Raw genomic sequence first — 25322 nt, forward strand, 5'->3', positions numbered from 1 at the left:
AAAAAAAAGTGGCAATTAACTTAGCCTAACATCGCCTTGAATGAACCATAGTACTTGTGGAACCTCTCCTCATGCATAGCTGCTTAGCATCCTCAAGGTCATCCTGGGCTGGAGAGGTCAATTATAATTGTACCAAAGTAGCAATCGACACATACAATTAAGGGTCTGGTAGATTGTTTTATTGTAGCCAGAATAGAGGTGTCCATGAGATAGGCTATTATTTTATTATCAGACACACACATTTGACTTGGGCAAACAGCTTCAAAGGGGAGGCTGGGCTTCATCTTGGGAGGTGTGTGCGCCAGACAATATGCTAAAAATAGTGCTATATTTTTAGCGAAGAAACAGTGGCAGTGATCCTCTCTGGAATGGGCTATCAGTAACATCTTTTGTCACTCATGTCCTGGCTTTGGAGTAAGTGTCAAAGGGGTGTGGGAGGCATGGGTGCAAAAAAGACTCAAAGCCTCCCCCCCCCCACCCCCATTTTTTTTAAATAAAGGATCACAATGTGGATACAGAGAGACGAAGCTTCCCATAGTATGTTTGTAGCCGTGTATTTGATTACATTTTTAGGAGGGACAGCCGAACATAACTGCAAAGTTTGAATGTTATTTATGTTTATAGCTACTAATTTTACAGAATAATTGTGAACAAATAGGGTCTCATTCGTGGTGGGCCTAATTCAAGTTTTTTTGCGCAAGGGGCTGTGCTCCGCCCATTAAGAAATTTGATGACCACTGGAGTAGGGCATGTTATTAATTGGAGAGGCTTCGATATGTTCGAATATGGTTTAGTTAGATGCATACGATTGTTAAATTCTTCAAGTCATGATTTACTCACCCCTTCATCAGGTGCTGGGTAATCCAATGGTTAATTCTAACAACCCCATGAACCCTGGCGGGAACCCCATGGGCTCTGGGATGACCAACAGCAACCCAGGCATGAACTCCCCGCAGTACGCAGCACAGCAGCAGCAGTTTACAACGAAAGGGAGCTCTAACCAGCCTTACCTACAGCAGGGCATGTATGGGCGACCAAACTACCCTGGCAGCGGAGGATTTGGGGGCAGGTAAGACCCATTTTTGTGTGTTCCTGTAACTTTGAACCCAAGCCATACAAACTCTTGACAACATCACCCAGATTACAGCAGGGAACGACAGGATTAGAGTCCCTTTCACATTAAAACTTCATTTCAGAACAATAAGACCCTTGACTGCAGTGGAACATGCATGACCACCAAGCTGAAATCAAGAGAAACATTATTTTCATAGAACCTTAAATACTAAATATTATCTTCTTTCATCTATAGCGATAGGCTTTACTAACTAAACCAAGTAAGCTTTATTACCTTGATTAGAAAGGTTGACATCACTTTTAGGGAATCTTCCCTCATAGGATATATTTTAAACAGTTGCTACACGTTTGTTCCAATCGAAATTAGCCGGTTACAGGAAGAAGTTGGCAGCTATTAAACCAGTGTAGGGAGGAAGGGAGGGAGGGGGGGGCTGTGTAGGTGTGTGTGTGTAGACCCGTATGGAGATTTGTAATTATTATTTGAAACAAAGCAATTAACATAATCTGCCTAATTTTTGAAGTTGCTTTAACCTGACCTTGGTTTGCACGTATCTTGGTAAGAGCTGTTAACCCAATATTAAAAAAATTAACAAACAGGCAAATATTTGTATCAGTTAAATAACAGCTGCAATTTGTTTCCTTGTAGCAGATTGAAAGCAGTGAATGGTATCCTGAAAATGATTTGTTTATCTCTACTTTCCTGGGGGACTATTATTGTGCAGTTATGGGCAATTCACCCCACCTCCCGTTATGCCCATCCTCTATTACGCAGAAATACATTTGGAGCACTTATAAGCAAAAACATCCATAACATTTAGAGCAAAATATTTTTTTAAAAACCTGCACATTCACATTTCCTCTCCATGGAACTCCCATTGAGCATGTTAACTACTGTTACAGCTTGTTTATGCCAAGGCCTCTTAGGCCACAGACCAGTCCACCAACATCACTCTGGAACTTTGAACTTAGTTGTTAAAATCTATTAGCTCAGTCCACATTCAGCACTGAAAAGAAGGCACATGGATGATGAGCAGACCAGTAAAAAACTGATCATTTTGTGTGCTCATGAATTATCCAACATTATTGGAGATTGGGCAGGGAAATAATCTGCCTGAAATTTACGGCATCAGTGAGAAGTGCTGAAAATGTGTGTTTTTTCTGAAACTGCTGCTGCATCAGAGTAACCAAATGTAGGCATAACTCATTTTCGAGAAGACTGGTGATTCCAAAAGAAAGTTCTTAAAGAGTGATTGATGATTTTAATTTGGATTGCACGTTGTAGAACCCTTGCTAAAAATGTTCTGATTACTATCAACGTGACTGTTTTTGAAATGTTGAATTAACCCAATTTTAGGAGGATTTCTAAAACGTGAAATTATAAAATAATGAATGTGTTGTTAATCACCTCTTACCAGATGCTCTAAAGGATTAAAAATAATCTATTTATGGTTTCTGCTCCCTAGTTATCCTGGCGGCCCCAACAACCCTGGTGGGATGTCTATGTCCCAGCATGGCCGGTCACAGGATTTTACCCAGCCCGCTGCAGCCGCTGCAGCTGCTGCTGTGGCAGCAGCAGCAGCCACTGCAACAGCCACTGCCACGGCGACGGTGGCAGCCCTGCAGGAGACGCAGAACAAGGAGATGAACCAGTACGGGCAGGTAAAGACGGCAACTGCCTACCCCTAAATATTTTTAAAGCTTTCCCACCAGATGATTCTTGGCTTTGCTAAAAGCGTACCATTTTGTATTCCTCACTGAATTCTTGGAAAATAACAAAACACAAAGGTGAACATACCTTCTAGGAAACTTATGGTAGAAAGTAATGGTTAAATGGTGTAGCGGCTGCTCCTGCAAATCAGTAGTGGGGTGGGGAAGGGGGCAATGGGATTAAAAAAAAATCACTTACTTGCTGGCCGCCGCTTTTTTTCCGTCTTCTTCCTGGGTTCTGTTGGAACAGAAGCAGGATAAACTCCCTTAAGCCAATGTCAATGCTGCAATGCAGTGTTGTGATTGGTCTGAGTACCATGGTTCTGCGCTCAGATGGGGAATTGGAGCCTGGGCATGTTCTCCACCCAGGCTCCTTCCCATGCCCAGAGAACATGCAAAGTGCGCATGAATGTTTGGCCGGCCCCAGAGGGCCAGCCAAACATTCATGTGCACTTAGGAGGGTGCCACCCACCCCCCCTTGAGTAGCCTAGCCCCGCCCCACAAAACTGCCCCAGCACAGAAAAATAAAATGATAATAACATTGTGTTATTATCATTTTATTTTTCCTTTATTGCCATGCTGAAAGGCAGTGAAGGGACGCTCCTCCACCTGCCCCTGGTCAGATGCATTGTAAATAGTGGGATGGGAACAAATCACCCTAAACACTTCTAGATTTACAATCCGGTTTGGTAACAACATTTCCATTCAGGAGTTACTCAATAATGCACATAAAATCACATTTATTCAATACAGAATAAGAGTCTGAGAAAGTTGCAAACTTCTGATTAACATATTAATTAGTTTTGCACACAGAAAGCACCATTCCCTTGGCATTTGAAAGGTAGAAAAAAGGCATGTGCATTTTCTGTGTTTGAAAACATATTTAACACCCACTTCAAGGTTATTTGTGTCAGAAACGGTATATTACATTTGCCCTTCATACACACTCCGATTAATTTCTATAATTAATGTTTTCGGAGAATGATCTGCCTTTAAAGGGATAATTTCAGTGAAGAGGTGCTATTAGGATTCGGCTGGCTTCCATCAGCTTTTCTGCAGTAAAATGTATTTTGTCCCGCATAGTAAGGTACACTATGGGCGGTGTGGTTAGCAACTGCCTTTTCAGCCTCGAGTGTAGTAGTGTGCGTATGAGAGTTCTTGAGCTTCATTCAAAGTTTCTGGGCATTTGGTCCACTTTCAGGCCTGAGATGTCTTCTTGTGTGCCGCTTGTGCTCCTCTCAGCACATCCGTATATTACTGTACCCCACATTAGCAGTTCCTTGCTGCTCCTTACTGAAGCTAATAGGCTTTTTAAGATAAACATATGTTAGGTTGTAAAGTGGTGTACAGAAGCAAAGTCCACACCTGAAATAAATAATCAGCCGCAGCATCCAGGGATTGACATATTTAAATTGTATAATTTGGGTTAAACGTGCTGTGCATGATGTGGACAGAGTACTTGAGGGTGGGGGAGGGGGGTGTTCGTTCATTTCAGATGAGAGTTGGAGACCCAGCTGCAATCCATGCACCGTATACACTTTAAACCATATACCTTTTCTTGCGCGTGGGTGATTTCAAATGTGTTTTTAAACTCATGAGTGCATATTAGGGCAGACATCAGATTAGTACAGGACCTTGTCACAGTTACTTTTATCATTCCTTTGATGTGTATGGTATGCTGCCGGTCGCCAGCCAGTCGCCCCGAACCAGGGGACGATTCCAATTTGAAACACCCCCATGTGTGCGTACTGTTTTCAGAAGCTGTATGTGCTGCTTGATTTTCTGCTTCTGTTTATAACGTGATTTAACAAACATACTTTTTCTTTGCGTTTAGAATTCCATTTGGATTGCAAATGTGCAATGCTGCTGAGTACTGAACATGATAGAAAATGCGACATGACCCTCTCCCCCCTCCCCTGACGATCTGTTTCCCCTACCCTCCTCCCCGCCCTTTCCCCGTTTGTAATGCATGTCGCATTTTATTCTTGTTTTTTTCTCTTCCGGTGAAGGTTTGTTCCTCTTTCCAGATGGGCCCGTCTCAAGCCTACAACAACCAGTTCATGAGCCAGCAGGGGTCACGTGGGCCCGGCTCGATGCAAGGCGGCATGAACCCAGGCAACATGGGTGCTGGGATGGCCCCGTCCAATATGAGTGGTCCCCCGATGGGCATGAATCAGCCTCGGCCGGGCATGAACCCTTTCAGTGCCCACAATCAGAGAATGCCCCAGCAAGCCTACCCAGGTCCCCGCCCACAGTCGCTGCCCATCCAGGGCATGAAGAGGCCATACCCAGGAGAGGTCAGTACCTGCAGGTCCACGTTGTGAAAGGACACCTGTGTGTGAGTCTGGCACGGCAGAGCGTTCCTGAGTGTGCACCTCTGTATTTTCCCAGCATGGAATTTTTTGTGCTGTGGTAGAGTAGACCCAGAATTCCTTTTAAATGCCTTAATCTGGGCAGTTTCATTGTGCTTCTCCAAAATGAGGAGGCATTGTCCCTAGTTTCAACACTTAGCTAATATTGATTCTAAAAAAATGAATTTGCTGTGTCCAAATGTTGTGGACCGGCCACCATAAGCATCAGCCCACTACACCCGGCCATTAAAAACGCTACGGCCACACAGATCCAGTTGGAATGATACGATGCATATTTCATAGAAAAACCCTTGGAACTGCAAAAGCCCATTTCCAATGAGAATGATTGGACCCACTAACACAGCCTTACTGAATGGCAGCACATTCTATTTTGTTCTGTTTGGCTACTGGTTTTCTTATAGACTCGCGATATCACAAATGAAGGTACTAAAAAGCTTCATCGAGTCATTGCTCTTTCTTATTTTCCGTTAAGAGGAGGACCACAGCTGGCTGAGCCTATTGCCTTTGGTCATTCATATCTTAACATTTCAAATTTGCTGCCATTCAGGAGCTTCATTTCAGAAGTGGAGCTTTTCTTTAAAATTTAAACTTTAACTGTGGGCACAGGTATCCTGCACATGCTTTGCTTATTGAATTATTTACATGTTCTTTTACACCCACCAGCTCGAGAGCAAGTGGGCAATGTTCTCATGTACAAGTGTTTGAATGATAATCCTTGATTGTCTTTTTTTCCCTATTAATCTATCTGGTATAAAAGCCGAATTATGGAAATCAGCAATATGGACCAAACAGCCAATTTCCAACGCAGCCTGGGCAGTATCCGACACCCAACTCTCAACGCCCGCTGACGTCGCCTAACTACTCCGGCCAGCGAATGCCAGGCCAGCAGAATGCAGGGCAGTATCCTCCACAGGCCGTCAATATGGGGCAATATTACAAGGTAGGGCCCTCTTCAGTTAAGCGATTTATATTGCGGACAGAAGGATGGGTGTGTGGTAATGATGGTTGTTTCAAAGGCACATGGGTAGATAAAGGCTATTGTATGATTATGACTGTACTTATGACCAGTTAGACTGCTGCGATGGGGCAGTTGTGATCAGTGTTAAATTGACACCTCTTGTGACATAGACTGTAGTCACGGATGCTTGAAGGATGTAAGCTACCAGGAGAGCTTTTCAATTATGGCTTTTCAAATGGCAACAGTTTTAGAATTTTCTATCTCTGTGACATGATTTGTCACAACCAGTTGTGATGACTCGCTTTGCCACGCCACCCGTTGTCGAAGTAGATGTTGTGATGATGTTCATGATGACAACTTATGTGATGATTGAGGTGTTGCAGTTCGTGTTCCCAGGAGCTGTAGTGACTGTTTTCAAGTTCGACACTGCCTCCTTTTGTCCTGTGTCTAACTGTGAGTTCTCAAACGTTGCAATGTCTGTCTTTCAGTACTCCATCCTGTTGTTAAAGGATGCTCTACCCTCAAACGGGGCACTCTTCTCTTAGCCTATATCTCTATCTTCACTTGCTGCGCTCTCCTGGCCTCATGCTCACCTGAACTCTCTCAAACTCTGCTCACTCAAATGCTGCATTGCTTTATTTGCAGTGCGCATTTCACCACCTGGAACCACTAGCAATAGGCGCCACGATTTGACCCTTTGACAGTGATGGTCCTATTGACACTTCATTGTTTTATTTCGGCTCTCATTTCTTTGACTTTCCTCTGGACCAAGGATGACCTCACAATTTCACCTCACCTACATACTTGCCTGTTCTCTATAGCATGCAGATTGAGTCGGCGTAGGCTTTGATTCATGATGCTAGTGGTTAACTTTGTGATGTAGTTGTCAGAGCTTTTGGGATGTTGCATGCCAAAGGTGAGATGCAGTCTTGGCTTTTCAGTACACCTCACTTTACTTTCTGGAATCTTTAATTCTTTTTTCCCAATATGAATACTGCTTTCCAAGTATCATATTGAAGCGGGATGAGAGCCTAAATACCGTAATTTTCAAAATATTTTCACCTAATTTGAACCTTTTAGGACTTCGCAAGTCTGATTGAGCCTACTTGCACTTGAACGGTTGTGTAAGGGATTTCACGACATTGCCAGTTATGGGATTGTCTAAGTTCATTACACTTGCTATGTTTCCTTCATGGGTTGGATGATCGGCACAGCATACTTATTGAAGTGTTCACCTTTTACTATATATTTTTTGTATTTATCTAATTCTTAAATATTTACTTTCTTTACCTCTTTGTTGCAGCCTTCTCGGCCTGTGGCAAATTACCCCCACTCACCTGTTCCGGGAAACCCCACACCTCCCATGACGCCAGGAAGCAGTATCCCACCGTATCTGTCGCCCAATCAGGATGTGAAGCCACCATTCCCCCCAGACATAAAGCCAAACATGAACTCCTTGCCTCCTCCTCCAAGTGAGTCAAGCATCAACTTTCTTGCATTCCTTAATAACCCGTGATTTTGGTCATCAACAAGTAAGGTATGAGTAGTGTTGTAAAGTGAAGTGTGTTAGGATGTATGAGCAAAGGTATGAAGTTAAATTGTCTTTGCACATCCACTCCTGGTGCCTCAATTTCAGTATGCTTGCCGTTCAGCAATCCGGAGCTTGAGTATGACATCCGCGTCTGGAAAGCATATATAAAATCTTATCTAGAGTATTATGTTGAATTTGGGAGGACACAGGAAGAGTTTTTCCAAGTACTGAAGGATAAATAGGGAATATTATATGTAGCTCTGGGGGCCCTATCTCCAGAATGAATCTGAGGAAAGCTAGCGATATAGTACAAAGTCTGCATCAGCCAATAGACTTAAATTCACTTAAATGTTAGGGGTGGCAAAACTGACATCGGACGTCTTTTGACTGCAGATCATATCACCAGGTTGGCCCACCCCTCATTCGACCCTCAGCACTTCGGTACCCTCCCATGTGCTGTTCAGTTGCAAAGACAAGGAGTGGAAACTACAAAAGGTAGGCAGGGATTATCAGCTCATGTTTACAGCTCCTGCCATGCAACAGGCGTTTCCTGAAGCGAGATGGAAGAACTTGCATATGTATAGTCTTGGAGAGAGGTGACGTGTGGCTGAGACATTTTATTGCTTGAGTTGCACAGGTGGGAGGTCTACAATAAGGTGCCATAAGGTAGTATCTGGTCATTGGGAAGGTAGGGAGTTAGAGGAGGAAGAAATTGTATACAGAAATGATGGTAAATACATGAAGCTGCCTTTCAGCTAGCTTGGTCGGTAAAGATTAGTGGTATAATGCAAAACATCTAGAAGTAATAGTAATAGAACAAGAGTAAAACCAACCTGAACGCCAAGTAGTGTCCATGTTGTTGCATCAGGAAAACCAGGTAGACTTGCTCGTTATTATTTCCATACAATATCCATACACGTGTGCAGAGAAGATTAAGTGGTAAAGCTGATGCTACGGGAGAGGTAGGGATTTTATGTAGTGTTTTAAAGGTTGTACTAACTGATGACTGCATGCTGTTGTAATGGTTAACTAGCATGTAACTTGATAGCAGCTACAACTTCCCAGAAGCTGGTATTTTTACACGTTTTCTTCTCTGGATCAACAACACCTGCAACCAGTAGTTTGTGTCCCGTCTGTAATCACATATGGGACACAAACTACTGGTCGCAGGTGTTGTTGATATAATACATACATAGTATAATCGTACAGCGTTCCCTTTTGACTAGTTGTTGCAGCTCCTTAATGTAGGAGTATTGGGCTGATGTTTTAGTCTGTACAGCTTTGTGTCTTAGCACAGTGGTAGAACTGTGTATAGAGTGGAGCAGTAGCTCACAGACAGATTTGTGGGAAATAAAGTGCAGTCAACCATTGGTGTGCAAAGGCTAAAATGGCCTGTGTTTGAAGACCTAAACAACATCCCAATTCCTGATCCCTGAAGAGCTCATACCAGTGCCGGCAGAGTATGAACTGTTATAAGAGTTGTGCCATAAGCGGCAGATCCAGCCCACGTATTTTGTAAGTACTAGTGTCCTCCAGGATATATAGTAGGAACTGTCCCAAGTTTACACGGATCTGAGAAGCCACTTTGCAGATCTTTGGAATATTCCTAAATGTTTCACTGGTATCATTTTGTGACCACTGCATTTGGCCATTTGATGGTATATTGTGTTAGTTGCTTGTACAAAGCGTATCATTTGTAATGAGTAGCATCTGGAAAATGCTTTAGACCATATGTTTCATCCCAGGAACTCCTAGCTATTACATATTGCCCCTTTCTTGGTATTTTTATTATTACAGATTTATTCCTGGATAGCTCTGGCTATTACACTGCCTCACCTTATTACAGTTGTGTCCTTCTATAACCACAGATATTACACAAATGTCATGTTGTTTTGGGGGATGCACTCTAAGTCACCAAGCTGCATAAACGGTAAATGTTTGTTCTGGACACACGTGCGCTCATGCCCTTAAACACAGACCCATTAGGTTACACTGTCTGAAGTAATCACCGGAGTGCTTTCCTCTAATGGCCCCCATTGATATTCTGGCCGCGGAGTAACCCGGTCCAAGGACAAAGGGATGTATGTCATTGAGCCGCTGCCTGAGAGGGGAATATAAATAGCGTCTATACCAAGAATATTCAATATTGTGCGGTCTTTGATGTATGTGCCTCTCGTAGCCACTCGTTGCCCTTGCTGCATTTGACTGCAGGAGCCAACAGGGTAACACAATCTTCCTAGCTTCGTGGTGCTGGGGACAAGATGTTTTGGAGCGAAAGGTTACTAATTGCCAGTAAAAGTATGGTTCAGCGGGGGCCACCATGGCCGCACACCACAAGGAGCGATAGAGCATCACATCCATTAACTGCCTATATCTGGATAAAAACAAAAAAGCAGCAGCTTGCTGTCAGGGTTATTGGTAGCGCTAGACTGCGGCAGCCACGGGGCACTGTTTAGTCAAGGAGAGATGGGGTGAAGTGTTGGAAATGGAATCAATGTGATCTCTTTCTTGATGGTCCCAGTCCAGGATTGCAATTTAAAGGGGATGTTGTTCCTAAGAGGTGCTGCGAGAATTCACAGTCCAGCTCAGCAGATCCCCAAGTAGTGTTTTTAGATCAACTGACATTTTTTAATACCAGATCTCTGGTCGCAGGGTTACTTGAGGCCTGTCCTCTTTTGCATGTGCAACAACAAGAAGGTGATGGATGGAATTCTTTAATTAACCTCTGCCATTTATGCAAATCTGCCTTGACCCTGGTCCATAGGAACAATCCAGCCCAACCTGTCAGGCTAGGTCCTCCCTAATTGGGGCTCATCAGCCAGGCATATTGGTTCCAGTGATTCAGTGAGTAAGGGACCCACGTCTGGGCGTATCCATCGCAGTTAGTGTGTCAACTACAACAGCTAACCATTTAAAATACAAATTACATTGGATTAGTGAGCTTTATAATGCTCTTCCGCCTTCCTGTCTCAACTTGACGCAATTTAGATTTTAGGAAAGCTAATATTTCCCAACTGTTAAATGTGCACCTTAATTGGTCAAAAACGTAAATTTGAATGCCTAAAACCAAATTTATTGAAAGTGACATTTCCATACCTGATCTACAGTAACAATTTCTGTTACTATAATTCTAAAAATGTAAATTGGAATGCATTAAACCATGCCAGGAACCAATGCTAAACCTAATCCTAACACAAACCAGTGCCTTTGTGTTTTAAAAATAAAATATTTTGTAATGAAAGTATTTCATGTTAACATTTTCGGTATGTGTTTAGGTTTTAGATTTTTTCTTTTTATATCCCATTACGGCACTCACCCCGGTTATTTTCTTCTGAACACACAAGCAGGTATTTGTAGGTTTTGTGAACTTCAAGCTTAATGAAGTCCTCTGCATGACTCATGTTGTATCATTGTTCACTTAAACACATGAGTAATACAGTCGCGGCCGGCATGACTCGCGGGTGGGGTAGGGTCGCGAGGGCAGGGGATCTTGTGGGGAGGGGGGGTAATTAAACAAAATATATTTAAACTTACCTTCTCCTCCGGTCCTGCATCGCTTCTCCTCTCTCTGCGCCTTACAGGAAGGAGGCAGCCTCCTTCTCCTCCCCTAAGCCAGTCACAACGCTGCAATGGCAGCGTTGTGATTGGCTAGGACGCCGACCCCACAGGCGTCTGGGGGAGACCATTTTCTCTGTTTAGGCAGCATGCAGCCTACATAGAGAAATGCAGTGTGTGCATGACTGGTTTGGTCGGCCCTGTGGCCTACCAAAGAGTCAGCGCCCACAATTGTGAGCAAGCCACTCCTCCTCCGCCTGGAGCAGGAACGCCCACCCGCCAGCCCCCAAACAAACCCTGCCTTCTGCTTTCTCACAGTGCGAGAAGCAGAAACATAAAATGGTATTTAAAATACCATTTTGTGTTTCTGCTTCTCACACTGTGAGAAAGCAGTAGGGTGACTCTCCTCCGCCCACGTTGAGGCGCCGCCTCTGGAGTAATACCAAGATCACTCAGACTTCAGTTGAGTACTGATACCTAGGACGTTGGTGCCACTACCACTCTGATTTTTCCCACTCAGATCTGTTCTTTTGATACCTTCTTACGTCTAAACTTCTACAGCAGCCCAGTGTTGTAGCAGAAATAGGACTGTCGTGGGCAGGGCCTTAGCGCTGTTTTCCTGTGCTGAATCACACCACCCCCACGCGCACCACAACCCTTTATGGTGGGGGACTCAGTAGTTCCAGAGAGTCAGACCAAAGCCGACTAGTGAGATCTCTTCTAGGGTGTGGAGGTGCAGTGGGTACATTTAAATACTGCCCAACACCAGCTGCCTCATCTCTGGTAATATCAAGGCCTAAAAATTTGTTTGAGAATATCCACTGAAAATCACAAAGAAAATGTGGGGACTATTTGAGGAAGTTGTCGCCTTTTTTAGTCGGTTATCCAAACGGAATGGCTAGGTTACAGTAAGTGTTGATTGTTCCAACACATCTTGGGAGGACGGACTCAAAAGGTGAGGTTGGGAGTCTTCCTTTTCCAGCCAAATACACACATTTATGGGTATAACAATGGTCCTTTCTCTCATCAACTTATTCAAAATCCACTTACATCCTCTATTCAGTCATATTTATTTATTAAGGTAAAGAAGCCTCTCTGATCTCTCGGGTACATACGATGGTCAAAAACTGATTTCATAATATCAACCTCATAAACTACTACCATCAGTGCTATTGATGAAGAATGGAGCACTGGTTGTGGGGTCTGATCTAAACTGTCATTTGGAGTATAGCAATCCCCTTTAAACACGCTCTCAATGGTTTCCTGTCACTGACAGGATTATGCTCAAAATTCTGTTTAGTGTTCAGAACCTTATAGCAGCAGCAGGACGGCACTTACCCAGGGTATCAAAGTTAGTCGGCAGGTGACAATTTGAAATGTTTGTAACAAACACCAGATCGGGTTAATGACGCTGAAATACAGTCTTGTGTCACAGGAAATCGTTCCTTCTCTCTCCAGTCACCATCGTTATGGAATCCATTTCCTTTAGACATTTAATCTTCTCTCACACTTTTAAGCTTTAGAAAAAAAAGCAGAAATATACCTGTTTGGCTAAAACGTTTTCTGAAGGGCACAAGGAAACCCTTTAGCATGGCTAGTACTTTATAAGTGTTGTGAATTACTAATCTTTAGCGGTTTACTGGATGAAACATTAAGGGTCTATCTTTGTACTTGGTTTTGGTTTGTTAGATATTAAGCGCAGCTTTATCTATGTAAATATGTTGTCTGTGGGCATAAGAATCACAACAACAGTATCATCTGCATACAGCAAATATGGAACCCTGTGGCATTTATCATGGATTGTGGTGGGAGAGCAATGTATGGGGTTAGGAGCAAGCCTTACCAGGACAGGCTTGTAGGTCAGCTAGGAAAAGAAAATGAAGCTTGTGAATGTGGCTAAACTATGCGTGTGTAAAGTTGTAAGAGTGGTCTAGAACAATGTCTGATGAGTTTTTTTTTATATATTCCTTCTGCAAGCAGAATCTTCTCTAGGCTCTAAAGTAGTTTTAATGGTGTGAATTTGCTTGGGTGTGCAAGGTGTAGGATTGAGAACAATGGGGACAGAGGTCTTCTACAGTAGTCCACGCTTCATAGTGAAGACTAAATTGCCTTGTAACATGAATGACTACCATAAGAGCTAGTGCATAGATTTGTGTGATAGGTGGTAAGATGTCTAGTCAAGCTCCAGTGACTACCCAGCTCTTTGCTTTTCATCGTTTTCTATTGTGCCACTGACACATTTTGACCTCCTCTATTTATTGCCAGATTCAAAAGGCAAAGTGCACACCTTCTCCCCATCCTCAATGCCATCCAGTCATGCTGACGAGCTGCGGCTGACTTTCCCCGTGCGGGATGGTGTGGTTCTCGAACCCTTCCGGCTGGAGCATAACCTGGCCGTCAGCAACCACGTCTTCCACTTGCGGCCGACAGTCCACCAGACGCTGATGTGGAGGTGAGTGTGCATATTGTGGCATGAATGAATACAGATTTATATAGCGCATGGCTACCCGAAGGCATCCCAGCGCTAGCTATGACATCTTATCACTCACCACTATTTACGGGAAGAGAAAGGTCTTCAACTGCCTCCTAAATCCAAGATAATCCTGCTCAAGACGAATGTAATGTGGAAGCCGGTTCCAGAGCATTGCCGCATTGTAGGGGAACCGACGGCCTCCAGTCCTAGACCGTTTAATCAAAGGAACCACAAGAAGTCGTTTGTTACTGGATCTAAGAATTCTGATCTGAGAGAAACTGAATACTTTCAAAGGGTTACAAATTCCACTCACTCTTACTGCTTCCTTTTGGCTGGGTATTACATAATAGTGGGTTGAGAATGGGGGAACTGTAATCTGCCTCTCTCAGCTCTGGGGCTGAAGTGGACCAGGTGAGTTAAACTTCATTACTGCAGGTAAGCAATCATTCCGAACCCATTATGATACAGACCCATGCCCTGCAGCATCTACCACTATCCAAGCAGTGGACACTTGCCTTTGTCCATTTCCAGCCTATAATGAAGATGCCCTAACCTGCAGCTTTTACTGTTGCCTAAGAACAAGGTCACACTTTCCTGTCCACCTTCAAATTCATTATACAGGGTGACTGACTGACAGCATCTACATTTCCTCACCCCTTCTAAGCCCAGCATGCAGACCACCAAATGAGCATCTCTTATTAAACACAGTCTGACAGGTCCTTGTCTGTCCAGCTTCAAATGCACAGCGGAGACATCTGTCCTGCTTGTTGTATGGCAGCGGAGCAGACACGTGTGAGGGCTCCTCTGTTCCATGTAAAGCCCCAAGTTTTAGTAACGGCTTTTACCTGCTTCACTCGCCAGTCAGTGCACCCTTAGAAAACAACCGTTTTTAGGGAGATTGATTGCTTTCGTAACCATGGCAACTTTTGACATGGCCGCCTTCGTTCCTCCCTTGTGGCCACAGCTCTCACTTCAGTGCACTCCTGAACTCATACTCACGAAGGGGGGTGGACGGAAGGCCAGTAATTGCCGTCGTTCTCTGCAGTCGTTTAGGCAGCCCGGCATGTCATTATGCCTGGGTGTATGCTGGTGTGTGGCGGATTTCAGCAGTTTATTTGCAGCTTCTTATTAATAGGTAATCAGCGCCGGGGAGGGCTGTCAGATACCGCCTGCAAATTTATGCCTCTGCATTGTGGCTGCTGGCAACAGCAAAATGGCTCCTTACTGTCCGCCTGCATCCAAGAGCCGTTTGTTGTAGAACATGATATAATTTGAAATAAAACTTACTGTGCCAGCTTGTTATTGCAGGTTGCTTGGATTGGGATTGTAGAGAGTAGACAAGTCTCCAACATGCCATGGACCGACTAGTAACAGTCCAGTTGTAGAAACTGCCAGAGGGTTCTGTGTTCTTCATCTGTCTATAAGCTTTGTCATAAGTTCTAGAAATGGGGTGAAAACCGTTAATAAGGACCTGAAGACCGGGATAAAGCTACATGTATGAGCTGCACTGCTCTTGCAGCTTCCATGTGCTACGTACACCACTCTGTTGTTTTTTTAAACTTATTCCACTCATGCCCTATGAATACCCCAAATTAATATGTAGCTAAATAATGCACACAACAGAGGAGGTCCATTCTCTCGTTATTTTTGCTTGTCATAACTATAAAACTGTTCGGTACTAGGCAAACCTCAAGCAATATTACTTACAAAGTTCAACTGCTACGCCACTCTGACTAACCCCAAATACCACCAGCCATTTCTGTCAATGTTGTACCCCATTGACAGTTCTGCAGCAAGAATCTTTTCTGAATTCACATGCTGTGCATTATTCCTCCATCTAGTGGTAGGGTCCACAAAACTCTTGCAGGCTTTTTTTTTTAGTTGACGTTGAGTCGTTGACCATTTGTTACTATGTCCCTTGTAGTACACTATTGAAAGATACTCTGACCAGGTTATGGTCAAATCTACGCAGACATTATTCTGAATTCTAGTTTTGAATTGTGAAAACTTAATTGCGAGAGCAGCTCACTGAAAATTTTCATAGCTTTATATTCAGACTGTCTCTTTACCCCTCAGCAAAGGAAAGCGTGTTGGCCACTGGAGTATGGATGCTGTCCAGAAATGTACTTTCTCTCCTGTTATACTTTGCAAAAGATGTTTCCTTGTTTTTTCCTTTGAACCTCCATTACTTAGAAGTTAATGAAGGAGAATGCTGACCAGAAGTTATTTGTGCTCTTTCCTTTTGTACAGGTCTGATCTTGAGCTCCAATTCAAATGCTACCACCACGAAGACCGGCAAATGAACACAAACTGGCCGGCCTCCGTCCAGGTCAGTGTCAATGCCACCCCACTGACCATCGAACGTGGGGACAACAAGACCTCCCACAAACCCCTACACCTGAAGCACGTATGCCAGCCAGGCAGGAACACCATACAGATCACAGTGACAGCATGTTGTTGTGTAAGTACAATTTTCTGGAATGTGAGGTCCTGGGTTATGAGAATTCAGGGATTGTGGTGACTTTCATCATCTGATATTTTTGCACTCATGGTTGAGTTTGAGTTTCAGTGCAATTAACTGCTGACTATAGTAATTATCGTGGTGCTCTTTGTGTGCACATGGTGTGCACACCAACTTGTTCTGTAGGGCACAAAGTGTATGTTAAGTATTTTGCTTAAGAAATGAGGGTTGAATCCTTAAGGCCTGTGGTCAAGACTTGGCACCTGTGTAAAAGGTTTTTGCTCTCCTCATTGGGGATAGCAAGAGACCACATTGAAAAGAATCTTGTGATTATATCTGTAAGTGTCTTAACAAAAACACTGAATTTGATGTCTTGGTTAATGTACAGTTACTGTTCTGTTTCACCACGACCTTGTACTATGTTTGGACTGCAAAATAAATTTAAAAAATGCACATTTCTGTATCCTTCTAAGACCATTTTATTGGTCAAAAACTACATTTTATACCACTTTTATCAGTGAAGGAAATTTTCTGGTAGCTTCCTAGTCCTGAGTGTACATCTTCATTATACATCCTGAATAAAAAAAACAGAGACCAGACCAAAGAAGTAAGGGAATTCCAGTGGAATCTTTTCTTTTGAAAAACCTTAATTAAATCTCACCTTTGAAGGTGCGACTTGAAGAAGTTTAGATACCTTGAGGAAAGTAAAGTTGACTATCCAATGGAGTCTAAGAACATCTCTGCAGCTCATTCACAGGTTTCTTTTGGAGCTGAAATCTGCTGCTATGATGTGGTTTTTATATAGCTCACACTGCAAACTGACTGCCTAAAAATAAGCAATGGTTAAAACCCGGCTATTTGATGACACACACTAAGAAGGGGCATGAGCTAAAATAAGGTCAATGTATGTTTTTTGTTACTAAAAATGAGAAATAGACAACAGATTGCTTTGTAATGCGCTACTGCCATGAAATAGGGTTGCCTCATACTGACATTCAGAACTACAGCGGTCTTCCTATAAAATGAAACCCCTTTTCAGTCCTCCTTTCATATCTATGCGTTGTACTGGCACCCGGGTCAGCTTACACCAACAACTTTCCTTAAAAACAATTCCTAGTGTGTCATGGTTTTCACAACAGAACACGCTTATGCTATGAAACGGAGTACAAGGATCCCTGCTGAGCCCACCTGCTGAAGAGCAAAAAAGGGTGCTGCTGGGGAAAACACAAATGCCATGCTGCTGCTGCACAGAGAAAATGGCAGTCAGAAAGTTTAACAACGTTACATTGCTCCCCCGCACTTTTTCCCTCCTCAGGGTTACGTTACTCTCACGAAAACCACACCCAAGTAGTTTGTCTGTCCAAAAAACCTCAATGCCTAGCAACTACCCATATAGTTTGAATAATTATTGGTGCTAAATGGCATTGGTACTTTATATTTGAATATTATATTATGGGGGCACCAGTAGATCAAGGAATCTGTGAACGATGTTCTGTAGAATAATGTCCCACAAATATGCAGCTGTAAGTCTTTGGTTTAGAACTGCAAAGGTGGAAAGTTTCACGGTAGTTGGTGGATCACCACTAGAAATGCCCTCCACGCTGTCATTTTGAAACCATTTCTTTGACTGCTATTAAGAATTCTAACAGTCTGATACTGTGTCCCTGATGCAATGCTCTTTTCTCCTTCGCAGTCGCACTTGTTCGTTTTACAGTTGGTGCATCGGCCGTCAGTACGTTCCGTACTGCAGGGGTTACTAAAGAAGAGGCTTCTCCCAGCAGAACACTGCATCACAAAAAGTAAGTCGGAGGTCTGAAAGCTGGAATAACACGAGTATCGATAAAACATAAACTGGATTCTCTTGAAAACAAAACTGTATTGCACTTGGAATATTATTTTTGTAATGTGTGGAGCACAGTCAGATATGACTTTAGGTTTTTGACTGGGAGCTTTTTGATGTGGTCCTGGTCGGTTTGGGCCACAATGGAATCCACACTGCATGCCTTAGAAGCTAAATCCATAAATGTTTCTGAAACCAGTGGTAATGTGTGATACCTTTTCAACACAGTTAAGAGGAATTTCAGCAGTGTGGCAGCTTCAACAGGTAATGCAACTCTAAACAGTGAGGACGGTGTGGAACAGACCGCAATCAAGGTGTCCCTCAAGTGTCCAATCACATTCCGGCGTATTCAACTCCCAGCGCGAGGGCATGACTGCAAGCATGTACAGGTAAGGCTCCCTTTCAGCTAATGACGAGATTCCGGATGTAACCTTAAAACACATGAATCTTGGCTCCTGTGACGCGTTAGTCTCCAAGTGGCTATCTGTGCATTGAGCCACTATACGTTTAATAGGGCAGTGAGCTGCCATGTGGTTAAAGCGGTAGTGAACAACTAGAATGACCGTAAAGGTCCGTGTGCATAGAGAGGCAATGCATATGCATATGGCTAGAGAAGCAGTAAATGTGTATCTGGCTAGAGACGGCAATGAGTGTTCAAATTGTTAGAGGGGCAGTGAGTCAAGCCATTTTTGTCACATAGAGTATTCGTATTGGCTGTAAAAATTAAAAGGATTGGAATTGGATTGTGGCCCGGCAAGCGTCCATTTTGCCAGATAGCCAGTGGACGTCCAAAGGAGCCGAGAGCCACCTGACAGACATTGTGTGATCATATTGGTAGGGGGCAGTGAACATCCACTTGGCAGAGAAAAATTAAGTTGCCATAAATTAGAGGCATTGGGCCACCACTGCTAGAAGGACCAGTGAGCTTCCCCTTAAGGCTAGTGCCTTGCATAAAGCCATAAATCCATAATCTCAAAGAATCACGAGTAAGCGTATTGGTGAGCTGACAAATAGAGTGTTAGTGCGCTCTGCTGTATGGAGCTAATGAAGTGGGTAGCTACAGTATGGAGCTAGTGCAGTGGATAGCTACCTTATGGAGGTAGTGCAGTGGATGGCTGCCATTTGAAACTAGTGCAGTGGATTGCTGTCATACAGGACTAGTGCAGTGGATAGCTGCCATACGAAATTAGTGCAGTGGATAGCTGCCCTATGGAGCTAGTGCCGTGGATAGCTGCCCTATGGAGCTAGTGCAGTGGATAGCTGCAGTATGGAGCTAGTGCAGTGGATATCCGCCGTATGGAGCTAGTGCAGTGGATAGCTGCCATATGGGGCTAGTGCAGTGGATAGCTGTCATAAGGAACAATAGCAGTGGATAGCCACCCTATGGAGCTAGTGCAGTGGATAGCCGCCGTATGGAGCTAGTGCAGTGGATAGCCGCCGTATGGAGCTAGTGCAGTGGATGGCTGCCGTACGGAGCTAGTGCAGTGGATGGCTGCCGTACGGAGCTAGTGCAGTGGATGGCTGCTATATGTGCTGTCTGTGATCTGTTTATAACCTAGTGCAACAGAGAGCTGCCACATGGATAGTGTGGCATTGAGTTGTGATATACGGCTAGTGTCACAGTGAGATGCTACATAGGTATGGCAGTAGTATGACAAAAAGAGAGGGAGTCAGCCTTCAGCCAAGGCTGAGGGAATGAGTCCTTGCAGACTGAGTTATGAATCTGGCATGCGGACACAAAGACATCTGCTGAGTCTGACATGACTTTCTGACAGTCAGAGCTTAGGAGCATCCTGTACGCTGTTAGTTTGGAGATTAATGCATAGAGTTCACCACTGAGTAAATAGTGACATGTTCATTTGATGAATACTGTCTACACAAGGCTGATTGAATTCATATTGTTGGATGTTGGAATACAGATAGACCCACTGTAATAACTCTGAAGAGAGTAGTTTAATCTTTGAACCTCAAACAACACCGAGCAAAACTATAATTGCAGTGGCGGAAGGAGTTGGTCACACTTGTGAAATGCTCAAACTGCAAAAACCTTCGACCCAGCACTACTACTTTCACAAATAAGCAGACTTTGGGGAGAACAAAACAGCATGATAACCATTGAGGCACTGAAGACAGTGCAAACACGCAGTCTACTCACCTTTTCCATGCGTATTTGAAAATTTAAAGGAGGTTTGATTAGAATGATTTTTTAATCCTGTTTTTCTGTGGATTGAGTAATAGTGGTTTTATTGAAGAGCCTGGAAAAAACATCAAAAGTTAAAAAAGTAAATAAATAGAGAAATAAAAGTTAGTAAACATTTCTTATTTAAATCTACCATCGGCATGTACCTAGCACTCTTTGCCCTGCCCTATTCTGAAAGTCGTGGAGTCGGTGACATCGAGGGGTAAAAGATGAAGGCTGTTGAAGTGAATAGGGAACCATGTTCATTTCTGGAAAATGGTTGGGAATAGATAATGTTAATGTATTTTGTTATGTGATCACCGGATTCAGATTTTTTTTTATCCTCGGTCATGAAGTCCGCGTGTAACTTTTTGTGTAGTAAATTACGAATCATTTTAAGTGGACAAACAAATTTCAATTGTTTTAGGGGTTTCTCTTATTTTAAATTGATATGTGATACGCCTTCTAGTTTATATTTTGTACATGATAGTGCTCGGCTGCCTTTTGGTCAGCATTCTTGCTATCGCAATTTGAAATGGAAAAATAAGATTGCCTAAAACTCCCACCAACATGTAAAAGAAACTGAAACGTCCTGTACCCTTATTCTTTGTACTTGGGTCGATCGCCTAATGTTTGTGTCTATTTTGGACTTCTTGCAGTGCTTTGACCTCGAATCCTACCTACAGCTGAACTGTGAGCGAGGGACGTGGCGGTGTCCTGTATGCAAGTATGTACATGGGACTGGAGTTTCAACAATTGGTTTTTGCAATTTACTTGGCCATGTTGCACTGTTACGGATAGGAAGCATTGAGGAAACGAGCACTCTGATTGAGTTGCATTGAAATATTAGCCAGACTACAGTTGGTCCATGTTGAATGGGGCTTTGTATAAAGGGGTGTGTGGTTTTGTGACCTGGGTTACACTAACTGAATACGTAATCTAGATGGTAGATGCAGATTGCACCATGGGCATCAACGCACTCCCACCATCCATTTCTGCCTTCCTTCTATTGGTATAAATTTAAACTATATGCAGTCAGTGAATGGCTGTCCCACATTCCGCCCTTTACTGGTGCTCAGAACACGTGATTATTAGTGACATTCATGCATAAAATGATGAGAGAGGGTCTGCTGCTTCAACGCCCTTTTTTGTCTCTTGTTTCTCCTATGCAGTAAAACTGCGCTATTGGAAGGTCTGGAGGTGGACCAGTACATGTGGGGCATTCTCAACGCCATTCAGAAGTAAGTGTTACAGTTAGTTTTCGTTCTTTTTATTGCACTGATTGCTGCATCGTATCAGTAGAAAAATCCAGGGGCCGTATTACAGTAAGTGCCCCGGGGGCACAAATGGTATTTGTGCCCACTTTGTGCACCCCCAGGGCACTTTGCTATTAAAGAAGGGGGCGCAGATGCTTGTGCGTCCCCTTCTATAATACCGATAGCGCTGGCACACTTAAAGTGCCGGCACTACCTTCAGAGGGTGTTCCATCATTTACATAGGGGCGTGCCCTATGCAAATGAGGGAATTCCTTTGACTTTGCGCCCGTGCCATATTACAGACGCAGGCGCAGAGTCAAACCAGCCCTCAGGAGGTGCACTGACAGTGTGCCATTTAAAAGGTGGCCCACTGTCAGTGCGCCTCCTGAGAGCAGCCCTCTGCAGGGGGTAAAGGGGGTCCTATAGACACTCCAGACATCCCCTTGTAGGGGGATCTCTGTTACCCTGTAAAAGTGCAGGCGGGTGCCGCCTGCACTGTGAAAAACTGGTGCAGCTGCTCCGTGTTTTCACATGTATGCGCTGCCCCCAGGGCAGTGCGAGTTCGTGGCTGCCCTGGGGGTGCGCGAGTTTGTGGCTGCTCTGGGGTCAGCGTATACATCATAATAGGGGCGCTTTGTGATTGTTTGCACCCAGCGCGCCTTTTAAAAGGCGCGCTGGGTGCAACCAATCACAATGCATAATACGGCCCAAGGTGTCTGCTTGAGGGGCAAAAATATGAATGGTACATGTGAGCAGCAGCGCATTGAAAGAGGACACAGGAGTCCCAAACTCTTGTCATAGAGCCACAAGAAGTAAGCAAGTTCGTTTTTCAAACTAAGTTTTCTGCCTGTGTTAAAATAGATTGTGTCTTAAGTTTATTGTGAACATGCTGACCCCATTTGCAGTGCACAGAATATTTCAAAACATCTTAGTATCTTACAGATGAATCACTGGGTGATCCATTTTGAAATTACAGTACCTATTTTAGTTTTAAGAATGGTACCTAGAACATCCTAAAAATAATTATTGCAAAACCAGCACTGGTTGATATACAAACCATAAGGTCTCCTTCTTTTTAATAGTTATAAATGCCGTTCTGCTTTCTTTAAGCAAATCTTTTATATTTTGTTGTCACACTATTTTTGTTTAGCGTATTAATTAGTTTTCTTAAGATTAGTTTTACTTCTATTACTTTTATGGGAATTTCAGAAAGTTGTTTACCTGTTTTTCAACAGTTAGGCATTCTGCATCCATTAACCACTTTTCTATTATCCTGGATGGTTTGTTTGCAGTGGAATGCAACTACTATTTTATCTTAGAAGGCGTATATCCTTGAAATTCTCTCCACTCCCCAGAATAGAATTTTTTATGTCGACAATTTATCTTCAACCGCCATAGGCCCAGGGCAGCTTGAGCACCAAGGAAAACAGGGGAGTTTAGAGTTGATCTTTCGTTTAAAAACGTTCCCTATATTAACATGTGTGTGTAACTGTTGATCATTAATTTTAACAAATATTTGTTTTATCATGTGATTGGAAAAAGTGTTTAGACTGGGAGCATTTTTCAATCTACTGATGACATAACACATTTCCTGCTCATTCTGAAACAGGATTTCAAGTTGCTTTAACATAAGGTTGGTATTTGGGGAGGAAAACCCCAACAGCCTGAGTGTTTTTGCCTTCAAGGAAGTGCCTCTCCTGCCTTGGCTCCTGTTTAGTCTGATGATATTGATATTAAACGAAGACTGCATGTCTCATTTGTATATTTTCTGCCTAAAAAAAGATTGCAGACCCTGCTAAACCTGCATTTTTGACCAAGGTCTGAAACTATGGCTCCTCTGTATTTGCCCCAGGCCGTATTGGGTGATGTTCTGTCTCAGCACTTAGATGCTCTTTCACCTGGACTGTTGGTGCAAGCAGGCTCTTGAAAATGTTTCTTATTCAAATAGTCCTGTGTGTTGCAGCTCTGAGTTCGAAGAGGTGACGATCGACCCAACGTGCAGCTGGCGGCCGGTTGCCATTAAGTCTGAGATCCACATTAAAGATGACCCAGACGGCATGCCCTCCAAGCGTTTCAAGACCATGAGCCCCAGCCAAATGATCATGCCTAATGTGATGGAAATGATAGCAGCTCTGGGCCCTGGACCGTCACCCTACTCCTCCCTCCAGCAACCACCCGGGGGCAACAACCCTGAATATATTGGCCAAGGTAGGTCTTCACTGCTAGGTAAAAAACAAATTGTAAAAATAAAAATGTGCGTTCCCTATGTTGAAGCTGGCCCTCCTTGAAAGCCCAGACCTTGCGAGTAGTGGGAGAACATCTTGCAAGTCAGTGACTTTGAAACACCACTATGCTAAAGTGTTTCAGTGACATATTTGGGAATGCTCTTCTCGTTCTACCACATAGCAAACATAGTAAAAGCAGTGACAGCACAGAATTCTCAACTGCTACAATGCTGTGCCATATCAGTGATCTTTGCAGACCTCCACAAGGAAAGAACAGTGTTCTGAAGCTTTGCCAGATTCAGTATGGCTTATCTGCCAAGGCTGTCCAAGGGAGAGTTAGAAGACTAACGTTTTATACTGGCATACAAGCAAACTGAATAGACTTTTGATTGCTCCCAGTGCCAGATGTGAATGTAATTAGCGACATAACAGCTCTAAGTTTCTCAGATTCATTAGCTCTATTGTACAGAATGTTTGTATTTCTATGTGAAAAGCACAGTTTTAATGTGAGCATTTTAAACACCTGATTGTTGCTTATGTGATATGCACACATCGGAACAAACTCTCCTATGTTACACACTCAGCTGCCCCTAGGGCTACTACGTAGAAAGTGCAAAACAAATTGTTCCACTTTTTTCTCTTCTAGGCAACACCTACCAGGGCCATGGCAACTTTGACTTTCCCCATGGGAACCCCGGGGGCACCACCATGAATGACTTCATGCATGGTCCACAGCTGTCCCATCCGCCGGACTTACCAAACAGTATGGGGGCCTTGGACAAGCCCTTAAGCCACCCAATGCAAGAGTCTGTAAGTAGCCCGCTTCCCAGACCTCATCTCTGGCCTGTCTTCTCTGTTGCTTGCCTTTGACATTAGAATAAACCTCTCTGTTTGCGTCCCTGACACCATCTTGATATTTTTCGTATCTAACTAAAGCCTTGTACTATACAAAGAGCAGTGTTACTGTCAAAATCTGAGCAGTCTCAAAAATTAAATGTTGAAATTGCAAAGTTAAATGATCTGCATGGAAAATTGAAATATTTCCACATTTTAACTATGACTTCTAGTTGATCATGCACAACCATTTACTATGTGAGACGGTTTCAGTAATGTGCATCGCCCGTAACTCTTGTGCTCTCTGAGTTCTTGTATGATGAAATGATATAGTAGAGCTAATTCATCAAGTTAAAAAAGATACACAACATACTTAAAGCAGACTGTTTGTGTTATTTTTGTTATTGCATTTATAGCACAGATCTAGTCACACATGCATGGGAGCACTTTATCACAGTAGAAGAAGTAAAAATTACTTTGTGTCTTCCAAGTACCGGTAACCAAGAAAGGAGAGAGAGCGTGAATTGGGAAGTAATGGAAGGATAGAAAAAAAGATGAGTTTCCACAGCCTTATTGGAGAATAAGTGCCACAAGGAAATTTTAGAGTAAATTTTAGGCATGCGGGGGCCGATCATGAGAAGGTATGTTTGCAGATCATGAGCAGGCATGTTTAAGTTTCTTGGTACTCTGCGTGTGAGGAGTTCTTGGGGAGAAGTCAGAAATGCTTCTCTTATGAGATCTGCAAGTAGTAGTGAGTTTATCTCTATGAGACTAAGGTTGAGCGATGGACGGGCCTTTTAGGTTATTCAACAGGTTTAGTTTCTCTGTACTCGAGGAATCTGCAATATTAAATGAAC

The 25322-nt window shown here is 43.3% G+C and overlaps 1 protein-coding gene across 8 annotated transcripts in view; it reads left to right on the forward strand.

Annotated features, from left to right (window-relative positions):
- Positions 1 to 25322, forward strand: part of ZMIZ1 (zinc finger MIZ-type containing 1) — a 506199-nt gene that overhangs the window by 444170 nt on the left and 36707 nt on the right. For 5 of the 8 annotated variants that reach the window (XM_085604876.1, XM_085604904.1, XM_085604919.1 and 2 more), the window contains 13 exons: positions 852 to 1069; positions 2538 to 2733; positions 4791 to 5078; positions 5911 to 6093; positions 7415 to 7583; positions 13463 to 13649; positions 15921 to 16131; positions 17825 to 17930; positions 18200 to 18360; positions 20810 to 20877; positions 21323 to 21391; positions 23355 to 23614; positions 24278 to 24441. In XM_085604876.1, the coding sequence (XP_085461002.1) occupies positions 852 to 1069; positions 2538 to 2733; positions 4791 to 5078; positions 5911 to 6093; positions 7415 to 7583; positions 13463 to 13649; positions 15921 to 16131; positions 17825 to 17930; positions 18200 to 18360; positions 20810 to 20877; positions 21323 to 21391; positions 23355 to 23614; positions 24278 to 24441 (2280 nt within the window). The remainder of the gene's footprint in view (positions 1 to 851; positions 1070 to 2537; positions 2734 to 4790; positions 5079 to 5910; positions 6094 to 7414; positions 7584 to 13462; positions 13650 to 15920; positions 16132 to 17824; positions 17931 to 18199; positions 18361 to 20809; positions 20878 to 21322; positions 21392 to 23354; positions 23615 to 24277; positions 24442 to 25322) is intronic. The other 3 variants (XM_085604895.1, XM_085604940.1, XM_085604886.1) reach the window with 3 other exon arrangements.

The sequence above is a fragment of the Triturus cristatus genome, chromosome 1_2 (assembly GCF_964204655.1).
Source record: "Triturus cristatus chromosome 1_2, aTriCri1.1, whole genome shotgun sequence".
Classification (NCBI taxonomy): Eukaryota; Metazoa; Chordata; class Amphibia; order Caudata; family Salamandridae; genus Triturus; species Triturus cristatus.